At 46.9% G+C, this 26959-nt stretch overlaps 1 protein-coding gene across 5 annotated transcripts in view; it reads left to right on the top strand.

Annotated features, from left to right (window-relative positions):
• Positions 1-18938: 18938 nt before the first annotated feature.
• FGGY (FGGY carbohydrate kinase domain containing) overlaps positions 18939-26959 on the top strand; it is a 401559-nt gene continuing 393538 nt past the window's right edge. For all 5 annotated transcript variants that reach the window (XM_089659582.1, XM_089659583.1, XM_089659587.1 and 2 more), the window contains exon 1: positions 18939-19301. In XM_089659582.1, coding sequence (XP_089515708.1) covers positions 19243-19301 — 59 coding nt within the window. In that variant the 5' untranslated portion in view covers positions 18939-19242. The remainder of the gene's footprint in view (positions 19302-26959) is intronic.

Raw genomic sequence — 26959 nt, 5'->3', positions numbered from 1 at the left:
TTTTTTTTCATCACTTTTATTATTATTATTATTATTATACAGGATTTATATAGCGCCAACAGTTTGCGCAGCGCTTTACAAAATGAAGGTAGACATAATGGTTACAATACAATTTGGTACAAAAGGAATCAGAGGTCCCGGCTCGTTAGGGGAACCCCACGCACTTTTTAAAAAAAGTTTTTAAATGTGGGGTCCCTCCTAACCTTAGGCCTGGTAGGGATTAGGGGGGACCCCACGCTGTTTATTTTTTTTTTAAAAATGTTATTTAAAAAAAAAAGGCAGTCCGGCTGCAAGAGGACTGACCCCTTCCCCCGTGGTCAGGTGCATTGCTTTGGCCATTCACAATGCACTGTGAGAGCGCAGTGCATTGTGGGGCGCGGAGGGCCGAATGCTCTTACCATTCGTGTGTTCGCCAAACACACGGACAGCTGATGTTCGAGTCGAACATCCAGCCCATCACTACAACACAGGAGGGGCTCAGGGACAACTCTGTGAATGTTCTAGAGTAACCCAGCCAGAACCCTGACTTGAACCCTATTGAACATCTCTGGATGCTCTGTGCTCGGATCAAGCGTCTGGTAGGAATTTATTGAACATCTCTGGATAGACCTGAAAATGGCCATCCATCGATGGGTAGGGGCGCTCGTTCACCCCCCCCCCCCCCCCCTTCGCCTCTTTCCTGGCCTGCCAAGCCTATGCTTGGATCAAGGGTCTGGTAGAAATGTATTGAACATCTCCAGATAGACCAGAAAATGGCCATCCACAGATAGGTGGGGGCGCTCGTTCATCCCCCCCCCCCCTTCCTGGCCTTCCAGGCCTGTGCTCAGATCAAGGGTTTGGTAGGAATTTATTGAACATCTCTGGATAGACCAGAAAATGGCCATCCACAGATAGGTGGGGGCGCGCATTCATCCCTCCCTTCGTTCCTGGCCTGCCAAGCCTGTGCTCGGATCAAGGGTCTGATAGGAATTTATTGAACATCTCCAAATAGACCTGAAAATGGCCATCCACTGACAGGGGGGGACGCTCGTTCATCCTCCCCCCACACACACTTTCCTGGCCTGCCAAGCCTGTGCTCAGCTCAAGGGTCTGGTAGGAATTTATTGAACATCTCTGGATAGACCAGAAAATGACCATCCACAGATAGGTGGGGGCGCTCGTTCATCCCTCCCCTCGTTCCTGGCCTCCAAAGCCTGTGCTCGGATCAAGGGTCTGGTAGGAATTTATTGAACATCTCCAAATAGACCTGAAAATGGCCATCCACTGACAGGGGGGGACGCTCGTTCACCCCCCCCCCCCCCCACACACACTTTCCTGGTCTGCCAAGCCTGTGCTCAGCTCAAGGGTCTGGTAGGAATTTATTGAACATCTCCAGACAGAGCTGAAAATGGCCATCTGTTCATCCCCCCCCTCTTTCCTGCCATGCCTGTGCTCGGATCAGGGGTCTGGTAGGAATTTATTGACCATCTCCAGATAGACCTGAAAACGGCCGTCCACTGATGGTCCCCATCCAACCTGGCTGATCTTGTTGAGATTTGTAAAAGCAAAATGGCAGAAAATGGCCGGGGTTCCCCTTTATCCTTCTATAAGTCATCTTCCCGTTGAAGTTGCGGTGAAGTGTTGTCCACACTGGCGGTCCGTCTGACGTTTCGGTACGTGTCGTCGTTTGACAACGCAGAAGAATACAGATTGCTACAAGAAAACTTTGCACAAACATGGCACGGCATGGCAGCACAACCAGCTGGTGCGCTTACTCAGTGGTACTGGGCCTGGCCCGTCTCCATATTTTCCCCGATGCCACCCAGAAACCATCTGGGATCTACAACAACTTATTTTTGTGGCAAGTCTATATCTGTTTTTCACGTTCCGTGTCCAAGTCCTGCAGCCAGCCTTAGATTGGATAACTTGAAATGGGGACAAATATAGAGAAGAAATCTGCTTTATAGAAAACCCCATATGGTATTGTCATCCCGAGCAAAACAAGCTGAAATCTGCAAAATAGAATTGTTTTCCTCTGAATTGCAGCTCCGACTTTGTGTAAGTTTTATGGAATAAATAAACTAGAGATGCAACCTTAAAGTGACACCGAAGTCTGAGATAAAAACTTCTATCCATATTATTATATCATCTGATTGGTGTGGCAAAGGGATTAATCTAGGGGCAGACTGACTATTTGGGCACTCGGGCACTGCCCGAGGGCCCGGGGTCAGTAGGGGGCCCATGAGATGCCCCGAGTACCTTTCATAGGCTTTTTTGGGTGTGGGTGAGGACACAGGGGCCCCATGATCCCCTATTGCCTGGGGGCCCCATGATCCCCTATTGCCCGGGGGCCCCATGAGCTGTCAGTCCGCCCCTGGTTTAATCCCTAGGTTTTGGAAGGCCCAGGATCCACCAACAATGAGGGATTGGATAGACAGTAGAATATGTTAGTAGGATGGAGCAGAGGTGTCCCTAGGGTTGGTGTCACCCGGTGCGATAACACTTGGTGACACCCCCTCCAACGATCCCCGCAGAATAGATCGGATCTGCCGATTGAGCATAATGGATCGGCTCAATCCACAGATCCGATCCATCCTGCGGAGATCGCCGGCTTTCTTTGCAACTTACCTTTTCTTGGAGTGGGTCTGGGTGTAGCGGCAAGATGTGTCTCCCACGTCTATATGTCCCCCCTGAAGCAACTCTGCATGTCCCGGTTTCAGGCATGATCAATCGATGATAGCAGTAGTTCTGTCATCGATTGATCGTACCCAGGGGCGGACTGACCATTTGGAAACTCGGGCTCTGCCCGAGGGCCCGGGGTCAGTAGGGGGCCCCGTGAGATGCCCCTGGTACCTTTTTCATAGGCTTTTTTGAGTTTGGGCAAGGACACAGGGGCCCCATGAGTTGTCAGTCCGCCCCTAAACGTACCTGAAACCGGGACATGCGCAGTTGCTTCAGGGGGGACATCTACATGGGAGACACATCTTGCCGATACACCCGGTGTCACCCCCGTATAGGTTACATGCCGACGATCCCCATAGGATCGTCGGCATGCAACCTATACGGGGTGACACCAGACCTGCTCCAAGAAAAGGTAAGTTGCCCATCCTGCTGGGATCATTGGCTTGCTTTACAACTTACCTTTTTGTGGAGCAGGTCTGGTGTCACCCCGTGCGGTCGGTGTCACCCAGTGCGGACCGCACCCCCTGCACCTGCCTCGGGACGCCACTGGGATGGAGGAACTTTGTTACATGGAGAAAAATGAAATGGAAAAGTTTAGAAAGATTTGGGGTAAGTGGTATGAGTTTAGAACTTCAGAAAAATACTAATAAAAATAAAAGGTCCCCCGATAGTAGTACCAGAGAAATTAAATGGTTAAAGAGATCTATATATATATGACCAGATTAACAGGAGGAAAAAAAGAGGATAAAATGAGATTGGACGGGGGGGGGGTATGGGGATAAAGTTTACAGTATATGTATGAAGTAAAAAGATTTATGATGGTTTTGTAAGATATTTTTTTCTTAAAAGAAAATTTAATAAAATATATAATGAAAAAAATAAATAAATAAAAACTTCTATCCAAGTATAAATTCTTAACCTCTCCCCGTCCAGAGGATTTACCGCCCCCCCCCCCCCCCCTTCCTGACCAGGCCATTTTTTGCGATACAGCGCTGCGTTACTTTAACTAACAATTGCTCGGTCATGCAACACTGCACCCAAATGAAATTTACTTCCTTTTTTCCCACAAATTGATCTTTCTTTTGGTGGCATTTGATCGCCAGTGCAATACTAATTTTTTTGCGCTATAAACACAAAAAAAACTATTTTGAAAAAAAAACTATATTTTTTTACTTTTTTGCGATAAAACATGTTCTGTAAAAAAATTTTAAAAGCAAATTTCGTCATAAATTTAGGCCAAAATGTATTCTGCGGCATGTCTTTGCTAAAAACAAAATACCAAGACATGTAAATTAATTAATGTGAAAGCATCTACAAATGGCGGTATATTTTATTTATTTATTTCAGGTACTTATATAGAGCCATCAATTTACGCAGCGCTTTACATATATATTGTACATTCACATCAGTCCCTAACCCTCAAGGGGTGTACAATCTAAGGTCCCTAACTCACATTCATACATACACATACTAGGGACAATTTAGACAGCAGCCAATTCACCTACCAGCATGTCTTTGGAATGTGGGAGGAAACCGGAGTACCTGGAGGAAACCCACGCAGACACAGGGAGAACATACAAACTCCAGGCAGGTGAAGCTGTGGTTGGGATTTGAACCAACAACCCGAGTACTGCCAGGCAGAAGTGCTAACCACTTAGCCACTGTGCTGCCCATATAGTGGAATTTAAAAAAAAATAATACTAGTAATGGCGGCGATCAGCTACTTATAGCGGGACCAGTAGCGGACTGACCATTTGAAAACTCGGGCACTGTCCGAGGGCCCGGGGTCAGTAGGGGGCCCCATGAGATGCCCCTGGTACCTTTTTCATAGGCTTTTTTGAGTTTGGGCAAGGACACAGGGACCCCATGATCCCCTATTGCCCAGGGGCCCCATGAGTTGTCAGTTTGCCCCTTAGCGGGACTGCAGCGGACATTCTGACACTGGGGGGGGGGGACTGACTTGGTGTCACTGACATCCCCAGTGGCACCAATACAGTGATTAGTGCTAATAAAAATCACTGACACTGTACTAATGGCACTGGGCAGGAAAGGGTTAACTTTTGGGTGATCAAAGGGTTAACTGTGTGCAGGGGCAGACTGACCATTTGAGCACTCGGACACTGCCCGAGGGCCCTGGGACAGTAGGGGGCCCCATGAAATACCCCTGGTACTTTTTATAGGCATTTTTCGGTGTGCTTTGAGTGTGGGCAAGGACACAGGGGCCCCATGATCCCCTATTGCCTGGGGGCCCCATGAGTTGTCAGTCTGCCCCTGACTGTGTGCTGTCTGTGTTTTACTAAGTTAAAATGCTGCTTTGTATTGCTCTGCTATGCAGAGTAAAACAAAGCAGCATGCCAGTGCTGACAGGGGAGAGGTCTGTATTGTTTACACACAGACCTCTCCCCTGTCACTGTTCCTCAGCGATCATCGGGTGCCGATGGGAAATCTCTGGCTGGGACCCAGTGATCGACATTTGTAGCCTCCAATGGCAGCACCCCCTACCCAGAAATGCAAAATCACATATATATATATGTGAATTTACTCTGCCCTGACACCCTGTAGCAGTAGTTCTGCTATAGGGCAGCGGGTAAGCGGTCTCTTCTATTGTTCTCAGCAATTTCCATTTCATACCGTTTCATCACACTCCATTTTCATTACATACCCTATTTTACCCCTAGTGATGTCATCACTGGGTCTCTGTGCAATGCAGATAATGGCTGGTGGGAGGGGCTGGCAGGGTGTTGTAAATTCTATCTGAAAACATCACTGCCTCAGTGCTCCTCTCGAGTCCCCACCCAGTGGGCTGGCTCTTGGGAAGAGTTACGCAAATATGAAATGGTTGGATTGCAATCTGGAAGAGTGGGCGTTCCTAGGCTGGTTGTATTTACATAACGCCCACATTTGGTTATGAGCCTCCATGTTGGAAAGAACTGAAGTCCAATTAATGAAAGAGGACAGGGACAGTCAGGCACGGGTGGAAAGATCTAGGTGATGCTGGACGTCCTCCATCCATGAAATGAGGCGGAGCTCTATCTGACTTGCTGCAGCTTCTAATGCACATTGTGAGAAGCTCAAAGTGTGCAGTGATTTCAGAGGAAACCATTTCAGTCCAGGAGAGGAGCCAGTACACCTGTGCAAGACTGAAGGGGAGGAGCCGGTACACCTGTGCAAGACTGGAGGGGAGGATCCGGTACAACTGTGCAAGACTGAAGGGGAGGAGCCGGTACACCTGTGCAAGACTGGAGGGGAGGATCCGGTACAACTGTGCAAGACTGAAGGGGAGGAGCCAATACACCTGTGCAAGACTGGAGGGGAGGAGCCGGTACACCTGTGCAAGACTGAAGGGGAGGAGCTGGTACACCTGTGCAAGACTGAAGGGGAGGAGCCGGTACACCTGTGCAAGACTGGAGGGGAGGAGCCGGTACACCTGTGCAAGACTGAAGGGGAGGAGCCGGTACATCTGTGCAAGACTGGAGGGGAGGAGCCGTTACACCTGTGCAAGACTGGAGGGGAGGAGCCAGTACACCTGTGCAAGACTGAAGGGGAGGAGCCGGTACATCTGTACAAGATTGGAGGGGAGGAGCCGGTACACCTGTGCAAGACTAAAGGGGAGGAGCCCATACACCTGTGCTAGACTGAAAGGGAGGAGCTGGTACACCTGGGCAAGACTGAAGGGGAGGAGCCAGTACAACTGTGCAAGGTAGGTCGAAGGTCAGATTTTAAAGTGTATCTAAAGTCATTATTTACATTTTGTATAGAGTACAGAAGGGTTAAAGTATGTGAACTCAACCTCTAAAATCTCCCAGAATGCACAGCGATCCATGAAGGGAGGGGGAGGGGGGGTGATGAACAATGCAAGTTCTTCCATCTATGAGACCCCCAGCTCTCATATCTGGAGCAGATGTTTAAAAAATCCCCTGTGCCCGGAGTTCTGCTTTAAAGATGGAATTTTCCTTTAAGTTTCTTTTTCCAAAACAACACAAACCGCAAACGCTGTCAAAGAAGACTTAAATCTGCTTGTAAAATCCGAGGGAAGAGGTTTGATAAATGTGTGTTTTGTAAGACGAGTTTGGTGCCGGACCTGCCTGGACTTGATGGTCTCCCTGCACAGAGAGCGCGCTCCCGCAGGCGCTCCCCGCGTTCAATCCAAGGTTTGCAACATCAGCAAGAAGTGAGCGCGGCTCAGCACAGCGAGAATGAATGAAAGGAAATGTCTACAATATATCCATCTACAGGGCGCTGGTGTGAGCTGAGGCCACCGAGTCCACAGCTGGGGAAAGTGCCACATAAAAGACCCTTCACCAGAGGAAACCATCATTGTCATCTCTACTGGTGACCAGTGCTCAGCGCAGGAGGGAGGATTGCTTGAAGATGAGGATCTGCAGTTTTTCTTCCCTTCCCCTTCCTTTTCCTTCTCTTTCCTTTTGTTTCTTTCCTCTCCCTTCACTTCCCCTTCCTTCATTTTCCCTTCATTCTATTTCCTCTTGTTTTCTTTTTCCTCCTTTCCTCTTCTTCCTTACTACTTTCCTTTTCCTTTCTTTCCCTCAATCTCCTCTCCTTTCCCTTATCTTTTCATTTCTCTCCTCTCCTCTCTTTTTACTTTCCTTCTCTCACTTTTTTTTTCCACTCCTCTCTTTCTTTCACCCTTTTCTCCCCTTGCTCCCTCTTCTTTCCTCTACCTTTCCTCTCCTCTTCTCTCATTTTCCTTTCATTTCATTTTAATTTCCTCTCCTTTTCCTTTTCCTTTTCTTTTCTCTCCTCTCCTTTTACTTTCCTCTCCTCACCTTTCCTTTCCATTCCTCTCCTTTTCTCCCCATGCTCCCTCCCCCTCCCCCTATTCTCTCTTTTCCTTTCCTCTCTTTACATCCTATCCTTTTTTCACCACTCCCCTCTGCTCTTTCCTCTCACTTCATCTTCTCCTCTCCTTTTTCTTTCTTCTCCTCTCCTTTTCCTTTCCTCTCTTTACCCTTCCCTCTTCTCTCCTCTCTTTTCCTTTCAACCCTTTCTATCCTGTCCTTTTTCACCACTCCCCTCTGCTGTTTCCTCCTCCTCCCTCTTCTCCTCTCCTTTTTCTTCTCTTCTCTTCTCTTCTCTTCCTTTCCCTTTCCTCTCTTTTCCTGTTCCTTACCTTTCCTCTCCTCTCTTTTCCTGTTCCTTCCCTTTACTCCCCTCTCCTTTCCTTTCTTCGCCTTTCCCTTGTGTCCTTTCCTCCCTTTCCATCCTGTCCCCGTTCTCCAACCCCTCCATCCCCATCCTTCCTACTCCTCTTCTCTCCTCTCCCTTTCAACCATTTGCATCCTGTCCCTTTTCGCCCCTCCCCTCCTTTTCCCCTCCTCTACTCTTCCCCTTTCCTCTCCTCTCCCCTCATCTCCTCTCCTCACAGCAAAGGTCTGGAGTAAAAACACAGGTCCAGCAATTTGACTGTTAATTTTTGGTGGTTTAAATGTCCATTTCCTTTCAGAGGCTGCCAGTATGTTTCCAGATTCTGGAAGGAAACTTTCTAAACTGGGACAGGGGGGTGGTTGGGTTGGGGCAAGGTGGGTATGCTGACTAAGGTCGGTCATACATGGGTCGATTTTCTAACGATTTTTCATTCAAAAATAGGATCTAAGAATAATCAGCTGTTGTTTGCTCTGTTAGTGGTGCAAGGGCACCGGCCGATTTTCGTGGTTCCTCCCCATTTTGTTTATCGGGCATGCTGGAAAATTCATGAAAAACGACCGATTTTCAAAATCACCAGGGGCACCATCAAATTACAGAACGAACATGTATGGCCTGCTTTATTCTCCATTCATGACCAAGCCTGTGCACTTTTTTGTGCTTCTCCATGAGTTCCTGTGCGTCACGTTTAGGACAGCCCATTCATTTTTTACGGGTGTGCCCAATGCGCACAAAGTGCACCAAAAAAGGTATCTGCACCATTTTTTAAAAATGGCACCGCAGCAAAACATCTGGCACTGTGGTACCACGCATAAACATGCGCATGTTTGCAAAATGTGTGGGGTCCTATTAAGAATTATAGTCACCACCATGTATTTGCAAAGGGGCAGCACCTTTTTGTCACTTGCAGGAAAGGGCATGATTTTACGCGTGTGCATGACACCCTAAAGCCAAACTCTGGGATCTTTGTAAAAAAAATACCCCAGCCCCCTCCCCCCCAGGGTGCAAGGCTTGTTAAGTCTAATAGTAGAGGACTTTTCTCCTCAATGCTCCAGGTTGTGGGGGCGGGCTTTCGCCATCCTCACATACAGTGCAGGACTGCTGGTCCTGCATTGTATACTGTGAGGACAGAGTACAGCCATTGCTCAGAGTCTCAAATAGAAGAAGTTAGGGGGGGGGGGGGTCTGGTCACATAGCGCGGTGGAAGGTACAGTAAATATTATAGCTTATTCTTCTACTTTTTTACTTTTTTTCACAGGTAAATGCTACTGTCTCATCTCCACCTTAAACTGTCTCCCTGCTACGCATTGACTTTCTGAAAACATCTCCTTGACCCCCGGTTCACATCTATGCGGGTGGTGCTGCTGCGGATCCGCACGAAAATCCGGGCAGCCGCACCACCCGCACAGAGAAATGCGGACCTGTGGGCGGGTGTCGTTAATTCTAATGGCACGCTGCCTGCACTGGGAAACGCAATCATACTGAAAACCAAAGTTCCCGTGCGGGCTGCGTTTTCCAAAGAAGTACAGGGACTTCTTTCCCTGCGTGTCACGGGCACAGGAGTCCATTCAAATGAATGGGCTCTCGTGCCTGTGCAAAACACGGCCCGCACGGCCGCATAGATGTGAACCGGGGGTTAAGGTGGAGATGAGACAGTAGCATTTACCCTAAGTATGCAGAAAGACAATGCGTTGCAGGGAGACAGTTTAAGGTGGAGATGAGACAGTAGCATTTACCTTAAGTTTGCAGGAAGTCAATGCTGTGCATGGAGGCAGTTCAAGGTGGAGATGAGACAGTAGCATTTACCCTAAGTTTGGAGAAAGTCAATGCGTAGCAGGGAGACAGTTTAAGGTGGAGATGAGACAGTAGCATTTACCCTAAGTTTGGAGAAAGTCAATGCGTAGCAAGGAGACAGTTCAAGGTGGAGATGAGACAGTAGCATTTACCCTAAGTTTGCAGAAATTCAGTGCGTGCAGGGAGACAGTTTAAGGTGGAGATGAGACCATATCATTTACCCTAAGTTTGCAGAAAGTCAGTGCGTAACAGGGAGACAGTTTAAGGTGGAGATGAGACAGTAACATTTACCTTAAGTTTGCAGAAAGTCAGTGTGTGCAGGGAGACAGTTTAAGGTGGAGATGAGACAGTAGCATTTACCCTAAGTTTGCAGAAAGTCAATGTGTAGCAAGGAGACAGTTTAAGGTGGAGATTAGACAGTAGCATTTACCTTAAGTTTGCAGGAAGTCAATGCGTAGCAGGGAGACAGTTTAAGGTGGAGATGAGACAGTAGCATTTACCCTAAGTTTTCAGAAAGTCAATGCGTAGCAAGGAGACAGTTTAAGGTGGAGATGAGACAGTAGCATTTACCTTAAGTTTGCAGGAAGTCAATGCGTGGCAGGGAGACAGTTTAAGGTGGAGATGAGACCATATCATTTACCCTAAGTTTGCAGAAAGTCAGTGCGTAACAGGGAGACAGTTTAAGGTGGAGATGAGACAGTAACATTTACCTTAAGTTTGCAGAAAGTCAGTGTGTGCAGGGAGACAGTTTAAGGTGGAGATGAGACAGTAGCATTTACCCTAAGTTTGCAGAAAGTCAATGCGTAGCAAGGAGACAGTTTAAGGTGGAGATTAGACAGTAGCATTTACCTTAAGTTTGCAGGAAGTCAATGCGTAGCAGGGAGACAGTTTAAGGTGGAGATGAGACCATATAATTTACCCTAAGTTTGCAGAAAGTCAGTGCGTAGGAGGGAGACAGTTTAAGGTGGAGATGAGACAGTAACATTTACCTTAAGTTTGCAGAAAGTCAGTGTGTGCTGGGAGACAGTTTAAGGTGGAGATGAGACAGTAGCATTTACCCTAAGTTTGCAGAAAGTCAGTGCGTCACAGGGAGACAGTTTAAGGTGGAGATGAGACAGTAGCATTTACCTTAAGTTTGCAGGAAGTCAATGCGGTGCGGGGAGACAGTTTAAGGTGGAGATGACACAGTAGCATTTACCCTAAGTTTGCAGAAAGACAATGCGTGGCAGGGAGACAGTTTAAGGTGGAGATGAGACAGTAGCATTTACCCTAAGTTTGCAGAAAGACTGCGTATCAGGGAGACAGTTTAAGGTGGAGATGAGATAGTAACATTTACCCTAAGTTTGCAGAAAGTCAATGAGTTGCAGGGAGACAGTTTAAGGTGGAGATGAGACGGTAGCATTTACCTGTGAAAAAGCAGAGAGGACATGATCAGAGGGCTGTGTTCAACTGCTTAGGGCTCTTTCACACCAGGTGTGGTGATGGAATGCAACGCACAAAAATGCACCACGATTTTGCACCTCAAGCCTCTAACAAACACGTGCATTTGCGCCCACCGAAGAGCATGCATTTTGGTGCATTATGATTTTAACAGTTGTGCCAAATCTTTTCTGCGTCTCTTGTGCATTGAAATTTACTTGCTGCCCTAAAACTTGATGCACATGAAATAGCGCACCTCTTAGTGTGAATGAGCCCCTAACAAGCATTTAACCTTTGAATTGCCTCGGGGGGGGGGGCTTTTTTTTTAATTCTTTTAATCTCACAGATGAGCTTTTAGGACTTCATTCGGATAGTATCCATCAGTGCAGACTGAACCCAGGACTGCGGCGCTGCGATATGGTTCTCATTGACCTACAGTCATCCCCTTGGGTGCACCCTAGATTAGCCGGGTTTATTTGAAAATAATTGCATCAATGATTCGGTTACATCATGAAACAAAAGCGGAAGCCTCCTTTCTCCGGAACATATGGCCGGGATATTTTATTGCATAAATACATATGTAACCGTCAGATGGGGGGAAATCTGAAGGTGAGACGACGTGAAATCCATCAGCTATTTATTATGCGTTCGCTGTTACTGTGGAAGGGTTTTTATTGCTCTGAACGTCGGGGTTTGTACAGACGCTGCATCTGCACTTGGTTATGTTTGGCATTTGTGAGGGGAATTCGGGATTCCACCGTTTTTTCTTTTATGCCGTGTTCCAAAAATAAAGATTGTTAAATGTTACAAATGGGAAACACACACACGGAGAACAGGAGAGCCGTGTGGATTTTCCAGACTTCAAATATTGAAAGAGGCCCTGTCATGTCGCCGTTCCTGGGAGTCTGAGCAACACGACTCACATCCGCTGCCTCTCTACAATGCCTCGTCATCAGGAAAAGACTGATTGCAAGCTCTTCAGTTTACTAATTAAAGTAGCCCTTCCAGTTTTTTGGGGGGCTCTTTCATACTTAAACATTCCATGCGTTGCATTAAAATGATTGTAAACCTCTGAAATGAAAACTGATCAAAGCATATCCTTCTATAATGTGTATTTGCTCAGTCCAGAGCATCCGGTGTGATTTCAGTCTGCTCTTTCTTCCCTCTTCTATCTGTATGAGTTACTTCAATCTATGCAGGTACCAAAGGATCCCAGGGGCCCCATATGTACAGTATATATATATTTTATGAGTATATGGCTAAGTTTGTGAACACCTGACCATCAAATCTATATGAGTTTGTTGGACATCCTATTCCAAAACCATGGGCATTGATATGGAGCCCCCATCTCTTGCAGCTATAATAGCCTCCATTCTTCTAGACAGGGGCGGACTGACCATTTGGAAACTCGGGCACCGCCCGAGGACTCGGGGTCAGTAGGGGGCCCCGTGAGATGCCCCTGGTACCTTTTTCATAGGCTTTTTTGAGTTTGGGCAAGGATACAGGGGCCCCATGATCCCCTATTGCCCGGGGGCCCCATGAGTTGTCAGTCCGCCCCAGCTTCTAGGAAATATTTCCACAAGAGTTTGGAGTGTGTCTGTGGGAATTTGTGCTCATTCAGCAAAAACAAGAACATTTGTGAGATCAGGTACCCAAGCTAGATGAGAAGACCTAGCTCAAAATTGGTGTTCCAATTCATCCCAAAGGTGTTCACTAGGGATGAGGTCAGGGCTCTGTGGAGGCCACTCAAGTTCCCCCAATTCATACTCATCAAACAATGTCTTTATGGAGCTGCTACTGTATGTGCACAGGGGCACAGTCCTGCCAGAACAGAAGAGGACCTTCCCCAAAGTGTTGCCAAAATTTTGGAAGTGCACGATTTTACAAAACCCTAGAATCCAACTTGCAGCCTGCTACACCTGGTAGCAGTGTATCAGCAGTCTCTGACAATCCAATATAGCATTACATATACTGAACAGTGGGCTCCTAGGGATATCAGAGACAGCAGTTGAAGCCCCCTAGATCTAGAAAGTTGGCCACCACTGGTCTAAAATATATTTGTATGCTGACGTATTAACAGTACCCTTCACTGTAAACATGCAAACTCATTTGGAGGAATATCCATGTACGTGGCTCACAATCGGCATTCTTCTGTGTAGGACACATTTCTGTGCAGGACACTCAAGTTCCTCCACACCAAACTCATCAAACCATGTTTTTATGGAGCTGGTTTACAACTAGTGTTCCAATTCATTCCAAAGGTATTCAGTAGGGTTATGGTCAGGACACTCAAGATCCTCCACACCAAACTCATCGAACTGGCTCAACTGGTGTTCCAATTCACTCCAAAGGGTTACAGCCAGAGTTCTCAAGTTCCTCCACACCAAACCATGCCTTTGTGGAGCTGGCTTTGTACACAGGGGCACAGTCATGGTTGAACAGAAAAGGGTCTTCACCAAACTCTTATTACGAAGCTGAAAGCACACAATTGTCTAAAATGTCCTTGTATGGTCTTTGTATTACCCTACCCTTCACTGGAAACACCTGAACTCTATCATTTGGAGGGATGTCTAAATTTTTGGCCATATAGCCCACAGTGTATGTAAGGCATTAACTTGTGTCATATGACCAGGGGCAGACAATTTTTGTCCCAAGGGCAAGTACAACTCAGCGGCCCCCTCCCACTGTCCCACTTCCATGCCTCCTCCTGACTCCCATCCCAGGCTGAAGCTTAGGTCTAGTTACTCTCCGCTCCCCGTCAGGTCGGGCTGGACGGCTCCTGCTGCACCGACTCTGGGTTCCTGAATTTGCTGGTAGGGGGTGGGGTGCTGTAGTGGGGAGCAGGGATAGTTTCGTCGGGGCTGGCTGGGGAAGGGGAGCCGGGCACAAAGCCAGCCTTTCCTTGGACATAGCATACACCAGGCATGTCGGGGGGGGGGATGGCCTGCCCTCTGGCCTCATCCTCATCCCATACGCAGTAGGACACCGGCGGGGACATTTTACTCCTCTTCACAAGGAATCCTTTAGGCATGTCTGTGGCGGAAGCAATGCAGCCTTTTTACGGGGCATCAGAAGCCCCCCTAACACTCCCACACACACACCACCCCAGTCCACCCCTGCACATGACCAAGTGAAGAGGACATATGGGCGCACAACCCAAAGCAGCTCCCCTATGTAGCACTGCTCCATAGCATGTGATTGTCCGATACATCTCTATGTGCTGGTTGGGTGGCAATTAAGAGGGGCCATGACCTCAAACAGCGGCTCTGCTTCTACACCGCTGTTTGCAGAAACAATTACTTTCAAACCTTGGAACAGTCTCGGGAAACCATACCCTGTTGGGACCTGCTGAGACTTGCAGTCCTTTAGAGCTGCCGTCACCTTGATCTGAATATAGGATAGGATAAGATAGGCAGCATCTTCACAGTTCCTCCTCACCCTACAGATCTGGTGCTTTTACGTAACAGCGTTCTCATCCAAGACTTAGTCACCGTGCGATATTTATATCCCCACCGTCATGGCAGATTCTCATTATCATATCCATTACACCATGTTTTGCATGTGCTCCAGGGCAAAGATTTCTGATTTTCCAAAACATTTTGACCTGCTGATGTGATCTCATCAAATGTGTCCTACTAATCCGAAAAATGAGGTTCAGTATGCTAAATTGCCATTTTGTTAACCACTCCATGTTAAGCCTCCTGAATGAAAGAATGAAAGGGTTAACGGGGTGAATTATGTTGCTGTACCAGGCATGGACTACAACCCCCCCCCCCCCCGGGTGTGATGGACACATCTGACATTATCAGCAACCATGCCCTATAGACAGACCCCCTGAGACCCATGTGATCAGTACTAAAATTTTACCGCAAAAAAGCCACGCTGATGGAGCCATATTTTTTTTGTACTATCAAAAGTGCTGTTTCCCTATCGTTGTACCAGGACAATATACTGGTAAGGCTGCGTTCACATTTTGCGAACACATGAATTTGCATAATTACGCTTAGAGCGTTTTTGCATCATACGCGTAGGGCGACCCATTGATTTTAATGTATTTCAAAAATGGACCGCGCTAAGGTCACAAATAGACAAAATAAACGGTGCAATCTTTAAAGTGATAGCGCCGAGCAAAATACAAATACAATATTAATATTGTATTTTGCTCAGCGCTATCACTTTAAAGATTGCACAGTTTATTTTGTCTATTTGTGGCCTTAGCGCGGTCCATTTTTGAAATATATAAGCTTTTGTGTTTAGGAATTCACATTTAGGACTGCTGCTATATAGATATCTTATATACAGGGGCGGACTGACCATTTGGAAACTCGGGCACTGCCCGAGGGCCCGGGGTCAGTAGGGGGCCCCATGAGATGCCCTTGGTACCTTTTTCATAGGCTTTTTTGAGTTTGGGCAAGGACACAGGGGCCCCATGATCCCCTATTGCCCAGGGGCCCCATGAGTTGTCAGTCCGCCCCTACTTATATATAGTTAAATTCTTTCACATATTATTATTATTATACAGTATTTATATAGCGCCAAAGGGTATGCTCAGCGCTGTACAGAAGCAGGGGGGACATAACATGAGACAAGACAGTAACAATACAATACACGAGGGGTTTGAGGGCCCTGCTCTTTCGAGCTTACAATCTAGGAGGGAGGGGAACGTGGCACAGGAGGAGATGGCTGTGGGGGATGGAACGGTGGGTAGAATGAAGGAGGTTGGTTATGAGGTGAGGTCGGGTGTTAGGAGAGGTTGGGGTAGGCTTCCCTGAAGAGGAGGGTTTTCAGGGTGCGCCTGAAGGTGAGGAGGGTAGGTGACATTTTGATGGATTGGGGTAGGGAATTCCAGAGGATGGGGGAAGTCCTAGAGAAGTCATATATATTAATTAATTTTTTCCTAAGCGCAACAGCACCCCCTTTTTCTTTCAAACAAAATTCATTGTAATGGGCTGCCCTACGTGCGACAAACACAGCAAAGTAGCTAATGTACCTTTTCGAACGTTGAGCTTTGTGCATTTTCATCCGAATGTTTTGCTGTGCATTTTTACGTGACAAAAGCACGTCTTTTCTGATGCAATTAGGGTGCCATTAACAATAAATGGCAATGCAAGCACAACAGGTATTTTTCATGCGTTTCCTAAAAGTGCAAAATCGCCCAATTTTACGTGCACTCACGAAACACATGTGAATGCAGCTTCAAAGGAACAAATTAATGCACCTTTGTATTACATGATTAGTGTTGGGCTATATGCTTGAGTCAAACTTTAGTTCAACTTGAACATCGGCCGTTCATGTGTTCGACATTGTTCAGTGGCCCAAAGTGCATTGTGATTGACCAAAGCAATGCACAGGTCAGGTGCAATGTTTTGGTCAATCACAGAGCATGAGTACGTCACAAGGAGGTGGGGATGACCCTGCCCCCTTGTGACGTCATCAAAGAATTTAGCAACTGTCATTCCAGCACAGCTGTCAGATTGTAGGAGCCAGCGTTTCCCTTTTTTTGGGTCGCTGCTGGCGACGGGCATCGTGATTGACATTGGATCTACTTCGGGGAACATTTTTTAAATTTACTTTTTTTCCCCTTTTTTTGGGTCGCTGCTGGCGACAGGCATCGTGATTGACATTGGATCTACTTCGGGGGAACATTTTTTAAATTTACTTTTTTTCCCCTTTTTTTGGGTCGGCGGTGGCGACGGGCATCGTGATTGACATTGGATCTACATCGGGGAACATTTTTTAAATTTACTTTTTTTCCCCTTTTTTTGGGTTGGCGGTGGCGACGGGCATCATGATTGACATTGGATCTACTTCGGGGAACATTTTTTAAATTTACTTTCTTCCCCTTTTTTTGGGTCGACGGTGGCGACGGGCATCGTGATTGACATTGGATCTACTTCGGGGGAACATTTTTTAAATTTACTTTTTTTCCCCTTTTTTTGGGTCGGCGGTGGCGACGGGCATCGTGATTGACATTGGATCTACATCAGGGAACATTTTTTAAATTTACTTTTTTTCCCCTTTTTTTTGGGTTGGCGGTGGCGACGGGTATCATGATTGACATTGGATCTACTTCGGGGAACATTTTTTAAATTTACTTTCTTCCCCTTTTTTTGGGTCGACGGTGGCGACGGGCATCGTGATAGACATTGGATCTACTTTGGGGGACATTTTTTAAATTTACTTTTTTTCCCCTTTTTTTGGGTCGGCGGTGACGACGGGCACCATGATTGACAATGGATCTACTTCGGGGGACATTTTTTAAATTTTTATTTTTAATAAAGAACTTGTCAAATACTGTCTACTGTCATTTTTTACACTTTTTTTCATAGTGAATGAGTAGTGGTACCATGTACACATACTCATTCACATGGGGGGGCTGGGATTTGTGGTCCCCCTTGTTAAAGGCAGCTTCCAGTTTCCAATAAGCCCCCCACCCGCATACCCCCACAACCCCCTGCTAAAACCCCTTCCTACATAAATCTTTGCCCCCCAGCTCAAATCCTCTCTCTCCCCACATGTCTGCAGCACGAATCCCCCCCAAAAAATATTTTACCCTCCTACGCTTCAAATTTCCCATCCAATCACAAATCCAACACAAATTCCCCTCCCCCAATTACTCATCCTAGCACAAATCGCCCCCCCCAAAAAAAAAACATTTCCCCTCCTTGCACACGTGCCCCCCAATCATCCTCCCTAACACAAATTTCTCTCCCCCAATTACTCATCCTAGCACAAATGCCCCCCCCCAAAAAAACATTTCCTGTCCTAGCACACATGCCCCCAATCATCCCCACTAGCACATTTCCCCCCCCCCCCGAAAAAAAAGCATACATCCCCATCCACCTGCCATATCAAGTTTCTCAGCACAACTCCCCCAAATAGACTCTGCCTAACCCAAGATGGCCACCAGGGTCACATGGGGTGGCAGCAGGGGTTCACTGACAACTCATGGGGCCCCTGCGTAATAGGGGATCATGGGGCCCCTGTGTCCTTGCCCAAACTCAAAATAGCCTATGAAAAAGGTACCAGGGGGTATCTCATGGGGCCCCCTACTGACCCCGGGCCCTCGGGCAGTGCCCGAGTTTCCAAATGGTCAGTCCGCCCCTGGGTGGCAGCATCCAACTGGACAGCTCCCCGAGTGACCCAGGAAACCATAGGGGAGCATTGTTCTTCTGGACTTCCTCTTCCTCTGCTATGCTGCTGCGGTTGATCTCCAGCTGCATTGGGGAAAGTAGACTGTACCTGCCTACAGACCTATAGTCAAGGACAGTACCTGTTTGTTCGTAGACAGGTAGGCTCAGGAACCAAGATGAAATTCAGGAAAACTCTAGGGAGCCTAAGAGCCAGATGCCATCTAGCAAAGTTTGTCTTCCAGGTAGACTGCACTTAGAATGGTACAACCATTGTGGAGGTGGGCCCTATAACAGTGGTTCCCAACCCTAGTCCTCAAGCACTCTCAACAGATCATGTTTTCAAGATTTCCTTTACCTTGTACAAGTGCTTTAAATCAATGTCAGATGGTTCAGTATTTATAACAGCTATTTTATCTAAGGAAAATTCCCAAAACATGGTCTGTTAGGGGTACTAAGGTTGGGAACCAGTGTCAGAAACATTATGGAGCTGAAGGCCATTCCTCTGAGAAGGCTACACCTATCTGCAAAGTCCTTTCCTCTGAGGAGACTACACCTATCTGCAAAGTCCTTTCCTCTGAGGAGACTACACCTATCCTTAGAGTCCAGTCCTCTGAGGAGACTTCACCTATCATTAGAGTCCACTCCTCTGAGTAGTATAAATCTCTTGTAAAGGAACAGTTGAGTTGTGTTGTTCTCTTGATGCCTCTAGTTTCCACCATTCAGTTTCTCTTTAATATTGTTTTATTTGTCAACATTTTTTACAGTTTTGGGAGAATGTCAGAAACTCCAGTGGACTTACTTACCTGCTGAAGGTACATTTTAGACAAACGTGAACATTGACACATTTCATGGACACAGGTGACACCAACCTCCCTGCTGAACCTTCTCCTGCCATTTATATTCAGCACCTGATTTCATAGTTCTTCAGCTGGGAAGATAATTGCTCCAGATGACATCAGACAGGGTTGTTTTCCCTATCTTGGCTGAGATTTGCTCCGGCAGACGGCTGGGTGTGAGGCTGCTGATGGATCTGCATCTAAACAAGTGACAAAGCAGGAACTCTCTCCACCCAGATATGTCTTCCAGCTATGAGTGTCCTGACTGTATGGGGCAAATCCTACAAATTGAATCCAGGTGAGCATGACGGCACTTCCTCCGATGAGATATGAATTGGGATGGCAGCCATAGGGCTCAGACAGGGTGCAATGATGGGACAGGTTATATAACAATAGCAACACTATTATACCAATACTTCATCCTCCATCTGATATCTGTGATACATAGCCTTCCATTTTTTATGTACATATATATAGATTGGTCTTTGGGGGATATAAAAATCCATTTTTACTTATTAGTCCCGATGGGCGGAGCGAAATGCATCAACGACAGGGCTCTGGAGGAGCTCAAGGATGAAGCTGTTCATTTTCACCTGTTGAGCTGGTAATGTGAGTCGTGTCTCATCCCTCATACTTCCCTGCTTTCTGGATTAAGCATTCGACAGCCTGCACCCTTACATTGCTGTGAGACATCGGATCTACCAGAGCACATATCAATCTATCTCACTAAGTGGTTAGGTACTGTAAACCCACTAGCTAAATGTCAGTAGTCAACCGGTGTAGAAACATCTCCAACCCATGTACAGACTTTATTGTACACCAGGGGTCTCCAAACTTTCCAAAAAATGGCCGGTTTAATGTTTAGACTTCAGGGGGGCCGGTCTGTGGTCAGTGGGATTAGAAAATGCCTCAATGTTAGTGGGAGTAACCAATGCCTCAGGCTCGGTGGTCAATGTAAGTAAAAAAAATTAAATAGCACCTGTGGTCAATAGCGGGAGAAATTACACTTCCCCCCCCCACCTTAATATTAGTGGGAGGGATAGTGCCTCATCGTTGATGTTAGTTGAAGGAAAAGTGCCCCATCGTTGATGTTACTTGAAGGAATAGTGCCCCATCGTTGATGTCAGTGGAAGGAATAGTGCCCCATCGTTAATGTCAGTGGAAGGAATAGTGCCCCATCGTTGATGTCAGTGGAAGGAATAGTGCCCCATCGTTGATGTCAGTGGAAGGAATAGTGCCCCATCATTGGTGTCAGTGGGAGGAATAGTGCCCCATCATTGGTGTCAGTGGGAGGAATAGTGCTCCATCGTTGGTATCAGTGGAAGGAATAGTGCCCCATCATTGGTGTCAGTGGGAGGAATAGTGCCCCATCGTTGATGTCAGTGGAAGGAATAGTGCCCCATCGTTGATGTCAGTGGAAGGAATAGTGCCCCATCGTTGATGTCAGTGGAAGGAATAGTGCTCCATCGTTGGTATCAGTGGAAGGGATAGTGCCCCATCATTGGTGTCGGGGGAGGAATAATGTCTCAGCAGTTGTTTCAGTGGAAGGAATAGTGCCCTATTAATGCTGTCAGTGGGAAGGCGCCACTGTTGGTATCTGTGTGAGGAATTATGCACCACTGTTGGGTGTGAGTGGAAGGAATGGTGCCTCATCATGGTTTCAGTGGGAGGAATAGTGCCTTGTATCAGTGAAAGGAATAGTCTCGCAAGGGCCGGATAAAGGCAAGCAAAAGGCATCATCCAGCCCATGGCCGCAGTTTGGAGACCATTGCTGTAGACCATTGCATAGCTTCATATGGTCAAAGTTTGGAACTTACACAGGGTTAACCTGTGGCTTACCAGCAGTTTCATTGTACAATAATGGGAAGGGGGGTGTCAATGGGAAGGGAAAGTACACTATAAAAACAAATCTTTGTATACAGATAACCATCACACCTACCTATATGCAAGTTTTTCTCAGTTAATAGGTGCAGAAACTCCCCCCCTTCTGAGCCACCTCTTGTCTCTGTACCCCTACACACCTCTGAGGACCATCCCTAGGTTCCACTCCTACGCACCTCCTAGTACCGCCCCATTTAGAGAATATAGAACCAAGTATCCTTTTGTGGTGTTAAGTTAAGAAAAGCAGTAAAATAGACCCCCCCCAGCAACAACAGTGGATCCCTGCAACAAAATACCACCCCAGCAACAATAGATCACCCAGCAGCCAGCATCAATGGACCCTTCAGGACACCCCTTGACCCCATGCCCTTACATACATTCAGTGCTGGAGGTGCCGGAACTGCGTTCCTCCATGTTCCTGCTGAAAAAAAGCCCTGCCTATATGGCTAAACATATGTTGACAGCCCCCTCCTCCTTCCCCAAATGACTGTGTTTAGGTATTTTCAGTGAGCGGTTCTGTTAATGCTACATCATACAAAGACATTTTAGACAATAGTGCTCTTCAAACTTTGTGGTACCAATTTGGGGAAGACACCTTTCTGCTCCAGCATGACTGTGCCCCTGTGAACAAAGCCGCCAGCTCCATAAAGCCATGGTTTAATGAGTTTGGCGTGGAGGATCTTAAGTGGTCTTCACGAAGCTCCAGCTTCAACCCTACTGAACACAACTTTGAGGTGAACTGTGAGGTAGGTCATCTTGTCCAACACCAGCACATGGTCTCACAAATGCTTTTTTGGATTCAGAGGCCCAAATTCCCACAGACACACTCCAAACTGCAATGTAAAGTCTCCTCAGAAGGCTCTTATAGCTACAAAGGAGGCAGGGGGTCAACTCTATATTAATGGCTAGTGTTCGGAACGGGCTGAACAACAAGGTCATGATGTGTTTACAAACGTTTGGTCATATAGTGTGTGTGCAACTAGTGGGGCATGCACTTGAGAAGATAGGTTCAGTTAAACTCGACAAAACATTCTTGTGGTCTTCAGCACCTTGCTGAAGACACATTCTGAAGAATTCAAAACTATTCGGGCAAAAGGGGACCTTCTACCAAAGAGGTGAACCTAATAAACTGGCCATCCTTGTCTGGAAGTTCATCTGGGGTATGGAAACTAAAAGATGGTGTTATAGGAATGAATCCAGGGGGGACTGGGAATCTTTGGTCTGCAGGGCAAACCCAACCATTCAGCCTTTTGAATGAAGGGACAGAGTTATGTGAAACAAAAGATAAAAGAGGGCACACCAGCCAGGTTCATTATGCAAAGCGCCATTTATTAGTTAAGCGACATATACTAATTACAATTACAGTAGGTGATTATATTCATAAATTAAATGGCATAAAAAACTCATCACATATATGAGGAGAGATTTCAACCAGAATCTCTATCCGTGCCCCCAGATGGGCAATGATGGTACCCAGAAAGATCTGCAAACTCTAACGTGTTTCAATGGTGTCCCCTCTTCCTCAGAGCTGAATGTCTGCAGCACCGGACTTCTGTGGACTAAATAAAGTGTACCATGCAATATGTGCCATGTTATCTTAGTGACTAATAGGCTTGGTGAACATTGGGTGTTCTTCAAAGGCCATTATTTACCATTATTTACCGTGACGTACTTTTTCAAACTTCAGAATCCGCTGTATCTTCTGACATTTGTTCAGATGACATTTTGGAGTTGCAAAGGAAGTTAGTGCTGGAAATCTTCTTTTTGCCAGATGTTGTGATTTCAGGTCTGAATGGGGGATAGGTAGCTATAACAGGCCTACCATGTGTCGCTGGCTGTATGTCCTTATCTGATAAGAGTCTAAATCAGGGTTTCTCAACTGGGTTCCTCCAGAGGTTGCTAGGGGTTCCTTGAGCAATGAGCAATTTCTGTCTCTCGGATAAATTTTACTGTCCTTTAGACATTAGAGGGGCCAGCTTGTGCCCAGTGGGAGTAAACAATGGTCCATCTTTGGTATTTGGAAGAGAAATAGTTGGCATCAGTGGGAGGAATAGTGCCCCATCACTGGCATCAGTAGGGGAAATAGTGCCCATTATTGGCGTCAGTAGGGGGAATAGTGCCCCATCATTGGCGTCAGTGGGAGGAATAGTGCCCCATCATTGGTGTCGGTGGGAGGAATAGTGCCCTATCATTGGTATCAGTGGGAGGAATAGTGCCCCATCATTGGTGTTAGTGGGGGGAATAGTGCCCCATCATTGGTATCAGTGGGAGGAATAGTGCCCCATCATTGGTGTCAGTGGAAGGAATAGTGCCCCACCATTTGCGTCAGAAGGGGGAACAGTGTCAGTGGGAGGAATAGTGCCCCCATCATTGGTATCAGTGGGGGGAATAGTGCCCCATCATTGGTGTCAGTGGGAGGAATAGTGGCCCATCATTGGCATCAGTGGGAGGAATAGTGCCCCATAATTAGCATAAGTGGGAGGAATAGTATCCCATCATTGGCGTCAGTGGGAGGAATAGTGCCTCATCATTGGCGTCAGTAGGGGGAATAGTGCCCCATCATTGCCATCAGTGGGAGGAATAGTGTCTGTGGGAGTAATAGTGTCCCATCATTGGTGTCAGTGAGAAGAATAGTGCCCCATCATTGGTGTTAGTAGGAGGACTAGTGTCAGTGGGAGGAATAGTGCCCCATCATTGGTGTCAGTGGGAGGAATTGTGCCCCATCATTGGCATCACTGGGAGGAATAGTGCCCCATCATTGGTGTCAGTGGGAGGAATAGTGCCCCATCATTTGTGTCAGTGGGAGGAATAGTGCCCCATCATTGGTGTCAGTGGGAGGTATAGTGCCCCATGATTGGTATCAGTGGGAAGAATAGTGCCCCATCATTGGTATCAGTGGGAGGAATAGTGCCCCATCATTGGTGTCAGTGGGAGGAATAGTGCCCCATCATTGGTGTCAGTGGTAGGAATAGTGCCCCATCATTGCCGTCAGTGGGAGGTATAGTGCCCCATCATTTCTGTCAGTGGGAGGAATAGTGTCAGTTGGAGGAATAGTACCCCATCATTGGTGTCAGTGGGAGGATTAGTGCCCCATCATTGGCATCAGTGGGAGGAATAGTGCCCCATCATTGGTATCAGTGGGAGGAATAGTGCCCCATCATTGGTGTCAGTGGGAGGATTAGTGCCCCATCATTGGCGTCAGTGGGAGGAATAGTGCCCCATCATTGGTATCAGTGGGAGGAATAGTGCCCCATCATTGGTATCAGTGGAATGAATAGTGCCCCATCATTGGTATCAGTGGGAGGAATTATGCCCCATCATTGGTGTCAGTGGGAGGAATAGTGCCCCATCATTGATGTCAGTGGGATGAATAGTGCCCCATCATTGTCATCTGTGGGAGGAATAGTGCCCCATCATTGTCATCTGTGGGAGGAATAGTGCCCCATCATTATCATCAGTGGGAGGAATAGTGCCCCATCATTGTCATCAGTGGGAGGAATAGTGCCCCATCATTGTCATCAGTGGGAGGAATAGTGCCCCATCATTGGTATCATTGGGAAGAATAGTGCCCCATCATTGGTATCATTGGGAGGAATAGTGCCCCATCATTGGTATCATTGGGAAGAATAGTGCCCCATCGTTGTCAGTGGGATGAATAATGTTCCATTCATCCCACATGGAAGCAAATAGCCACAGTGTGGAGACCACTGTGTTGGATGAAGGTCCAGTTGCTGACAATATTACCCGCATATCATCTATGTTCTGGAACATCTGGATAGTCGTAGATAGCTGTTGTATTTAAGATCTGCCATTTTTATATCAATATGAGAAAATTCTTATTTTTTTAGGTGCTCTGTTCCAATCAATCCATATGGAAAGTAAAACCAAGTCATTGACATCTTTTGAAGTCCCACTGATGCCCAACAGGATTTGAGATGAGGATTACTGGCCAAGGGGGCACCGGAGCAAACTGGGCAATCCATTGGCCGTTTGTAACAGTAAAAAAAAGATTCGAATCCCCGGTCTAAACTCCACATATAGATTCCACACCCAAGTGCTCAGTGTTCCTTCCCATTCACTGTACAGAGCGGGGATTTCACGGAGCCATTGTTTCGGAGGTTGGGTTCTTGAGCGGCGATGATGGACAGTTTCATACGCAGGCATCTTACAGCTTCAGAATTATACCATAGTAAACACCATTCTGTAGGATTAGGACACAGAAAAACAAGATTATAAAATAAATCTCACTTCTCACAATCACACCCCTGACTACAGCCCAGCGTAACCTCCCGTGTTATTGCAGCTCATCGTCTGCAAACAGCTATTATATTCTGTCTTGTCAAAAAAACAAAAGAAAAAAAAAGAGAAGAGGCAAAGTCTGGTTGTGCAATTTAAATGTTTCTGTGTTGTGATGTTTATGAGGAGAGATAATAAACTGGTCTGTCTTGTAATGTGGCTATAGACATTTTGCAGGACGAGGATCAAGAATCTGCTAAACCATGCGATTTCCCTCTGGCTGCATTTTAAAAATGGTGCTGGAGCCTTTCTCCTGCATGAAACACAGGCACAGGAGCCCATTCGCAGAGCTGCATAGATGTGAACCAAGCCTAGCGGCACCCCACGTGCTGAAGTACGCGGCGCGGTTTTCCGCACATGGAAGTGGCATGGCGCGAAATCACCATGCGATTCCCATGCAGCTGAGTTTTAACCACTTGCTGACCGCCCTGTAGCAGTTTTACTGCTGCAGGGCGGCTGCTCTGTGCAAAAGTGATTCTGCATCTCCCGGTAGGGGGTGCGGGCAGGGCTGCTGTTAGAAACCACGGGGCCCCATAGAGCCAACCTGACAGGGCCCTTCCACCAAAAAAAAAAAAAAACAAGTTTACTATGCTTCATTTATGAATGAACACAGTGAGTGATTGTTATGGATCACTCATTGTATTCATTCAGGAAAGGAAGGGGCTAGTAACCATGAGGGGGCAATTACTGGAACTGATCCCTGTATGGCTTTCTCAGCAGCAGCTGAAAGCCAGCGGGAGGGAGAGGAGAAGAAACCACCCCCTCTGCCCACATCTGATTCACCCAGCTGTCTGGGCCCCCCCTGCTGACCAGGAGGACTGGTGGTACCCCCTTATCTACAGCCCTGGGCGCGGGCACATGTCTTCCTACCCGCACTGTCAATGGCTCTTGCAGATGTCAATCAATGGGTCCTGGCCAAGGGCAGACTGACCATTTGGAAACTCAGGCACTGCCCGAGGGCCTGGGGTCAGTAGGGGGCCCCATGAGATGCCCCTGGTACCTTTTTCATAGGCTTTTTTGAGTTTGGGCAAGGACACAGGGGCCCCATGATCCCCTATTGCCCAGGGGCCCCATGAGTTGTCAGTCCGCCCCTGGTCCTAGCCAGTGAATCATGGCTGGGACTCAGCAATCAGTGGAGCAGCTGACAGGAGAGAGATCTGTGAGTAAAAACTACACAGATCTTTTTCTTGTCAGTGGGGACATGCTGGTTTTTCTTTCTTTGCAAAGCAGGGAGATCAAAACCAGCACATCCTCTAGTAAAACACTAAACAGTACACAGTGTAATCGCTCCATAGCACACAGTTAACCCTTTGATCACCCCAGATGTAACCCCTTCCTGCCCAGTGTCATTAGTACAGTTTCAGGACCAGTTCACACGACATGCGTTTCAGTTGCTTTTTTTCTGCATCCAAAACGCACAAAAAGTAGGTGATATGGTTGTCAATGTCATAGTTCACATCAGTGCTTGCAGTTCCAGTTGCAGAAAAAAAAGTAGAATAGGCGGCTTTTTTTTCTGCACAGAACTGTACTGGAACGCGGTAAAATGCACAGGAATGCACAAAAAACGCACTGGAATGAACATGTCCCTATTTAAAATGAAGAAAAAGAGAGGAGAAAAAATGAACTGGAATGCATAAAAAACATACTGGAACATGTAAAAAAATGCATTAAAACCGCACCAGAACACACCAAAAATGCGTCAAACACGCGTAGTCAAAAACGCACCTAGAATGCATCTGGTCTGCTTTTCTATAGTGTGAACCGGCCCTCAGCGCTTTT

The sequence above is a fragment of the Staurois parvus genome, unplaced genomic scaffold (assembly GCF_062004578.1).
Source record: "Staurois parvus isolate SC_StPar_1 unplaced genomic scaffold, SC_StPar_1.0 ptg001167l, whole genome shotgun sequence".
NCBI lineage: Eukaryota > Metazoa > Chordata > Amphibia > Anura > Ranidae > Staurois > Staurois parvus.
Note: the sequence above shows the minus strand (reverse complement) of the source record. Positions and strands in the feature narration are given on the sequence as shown.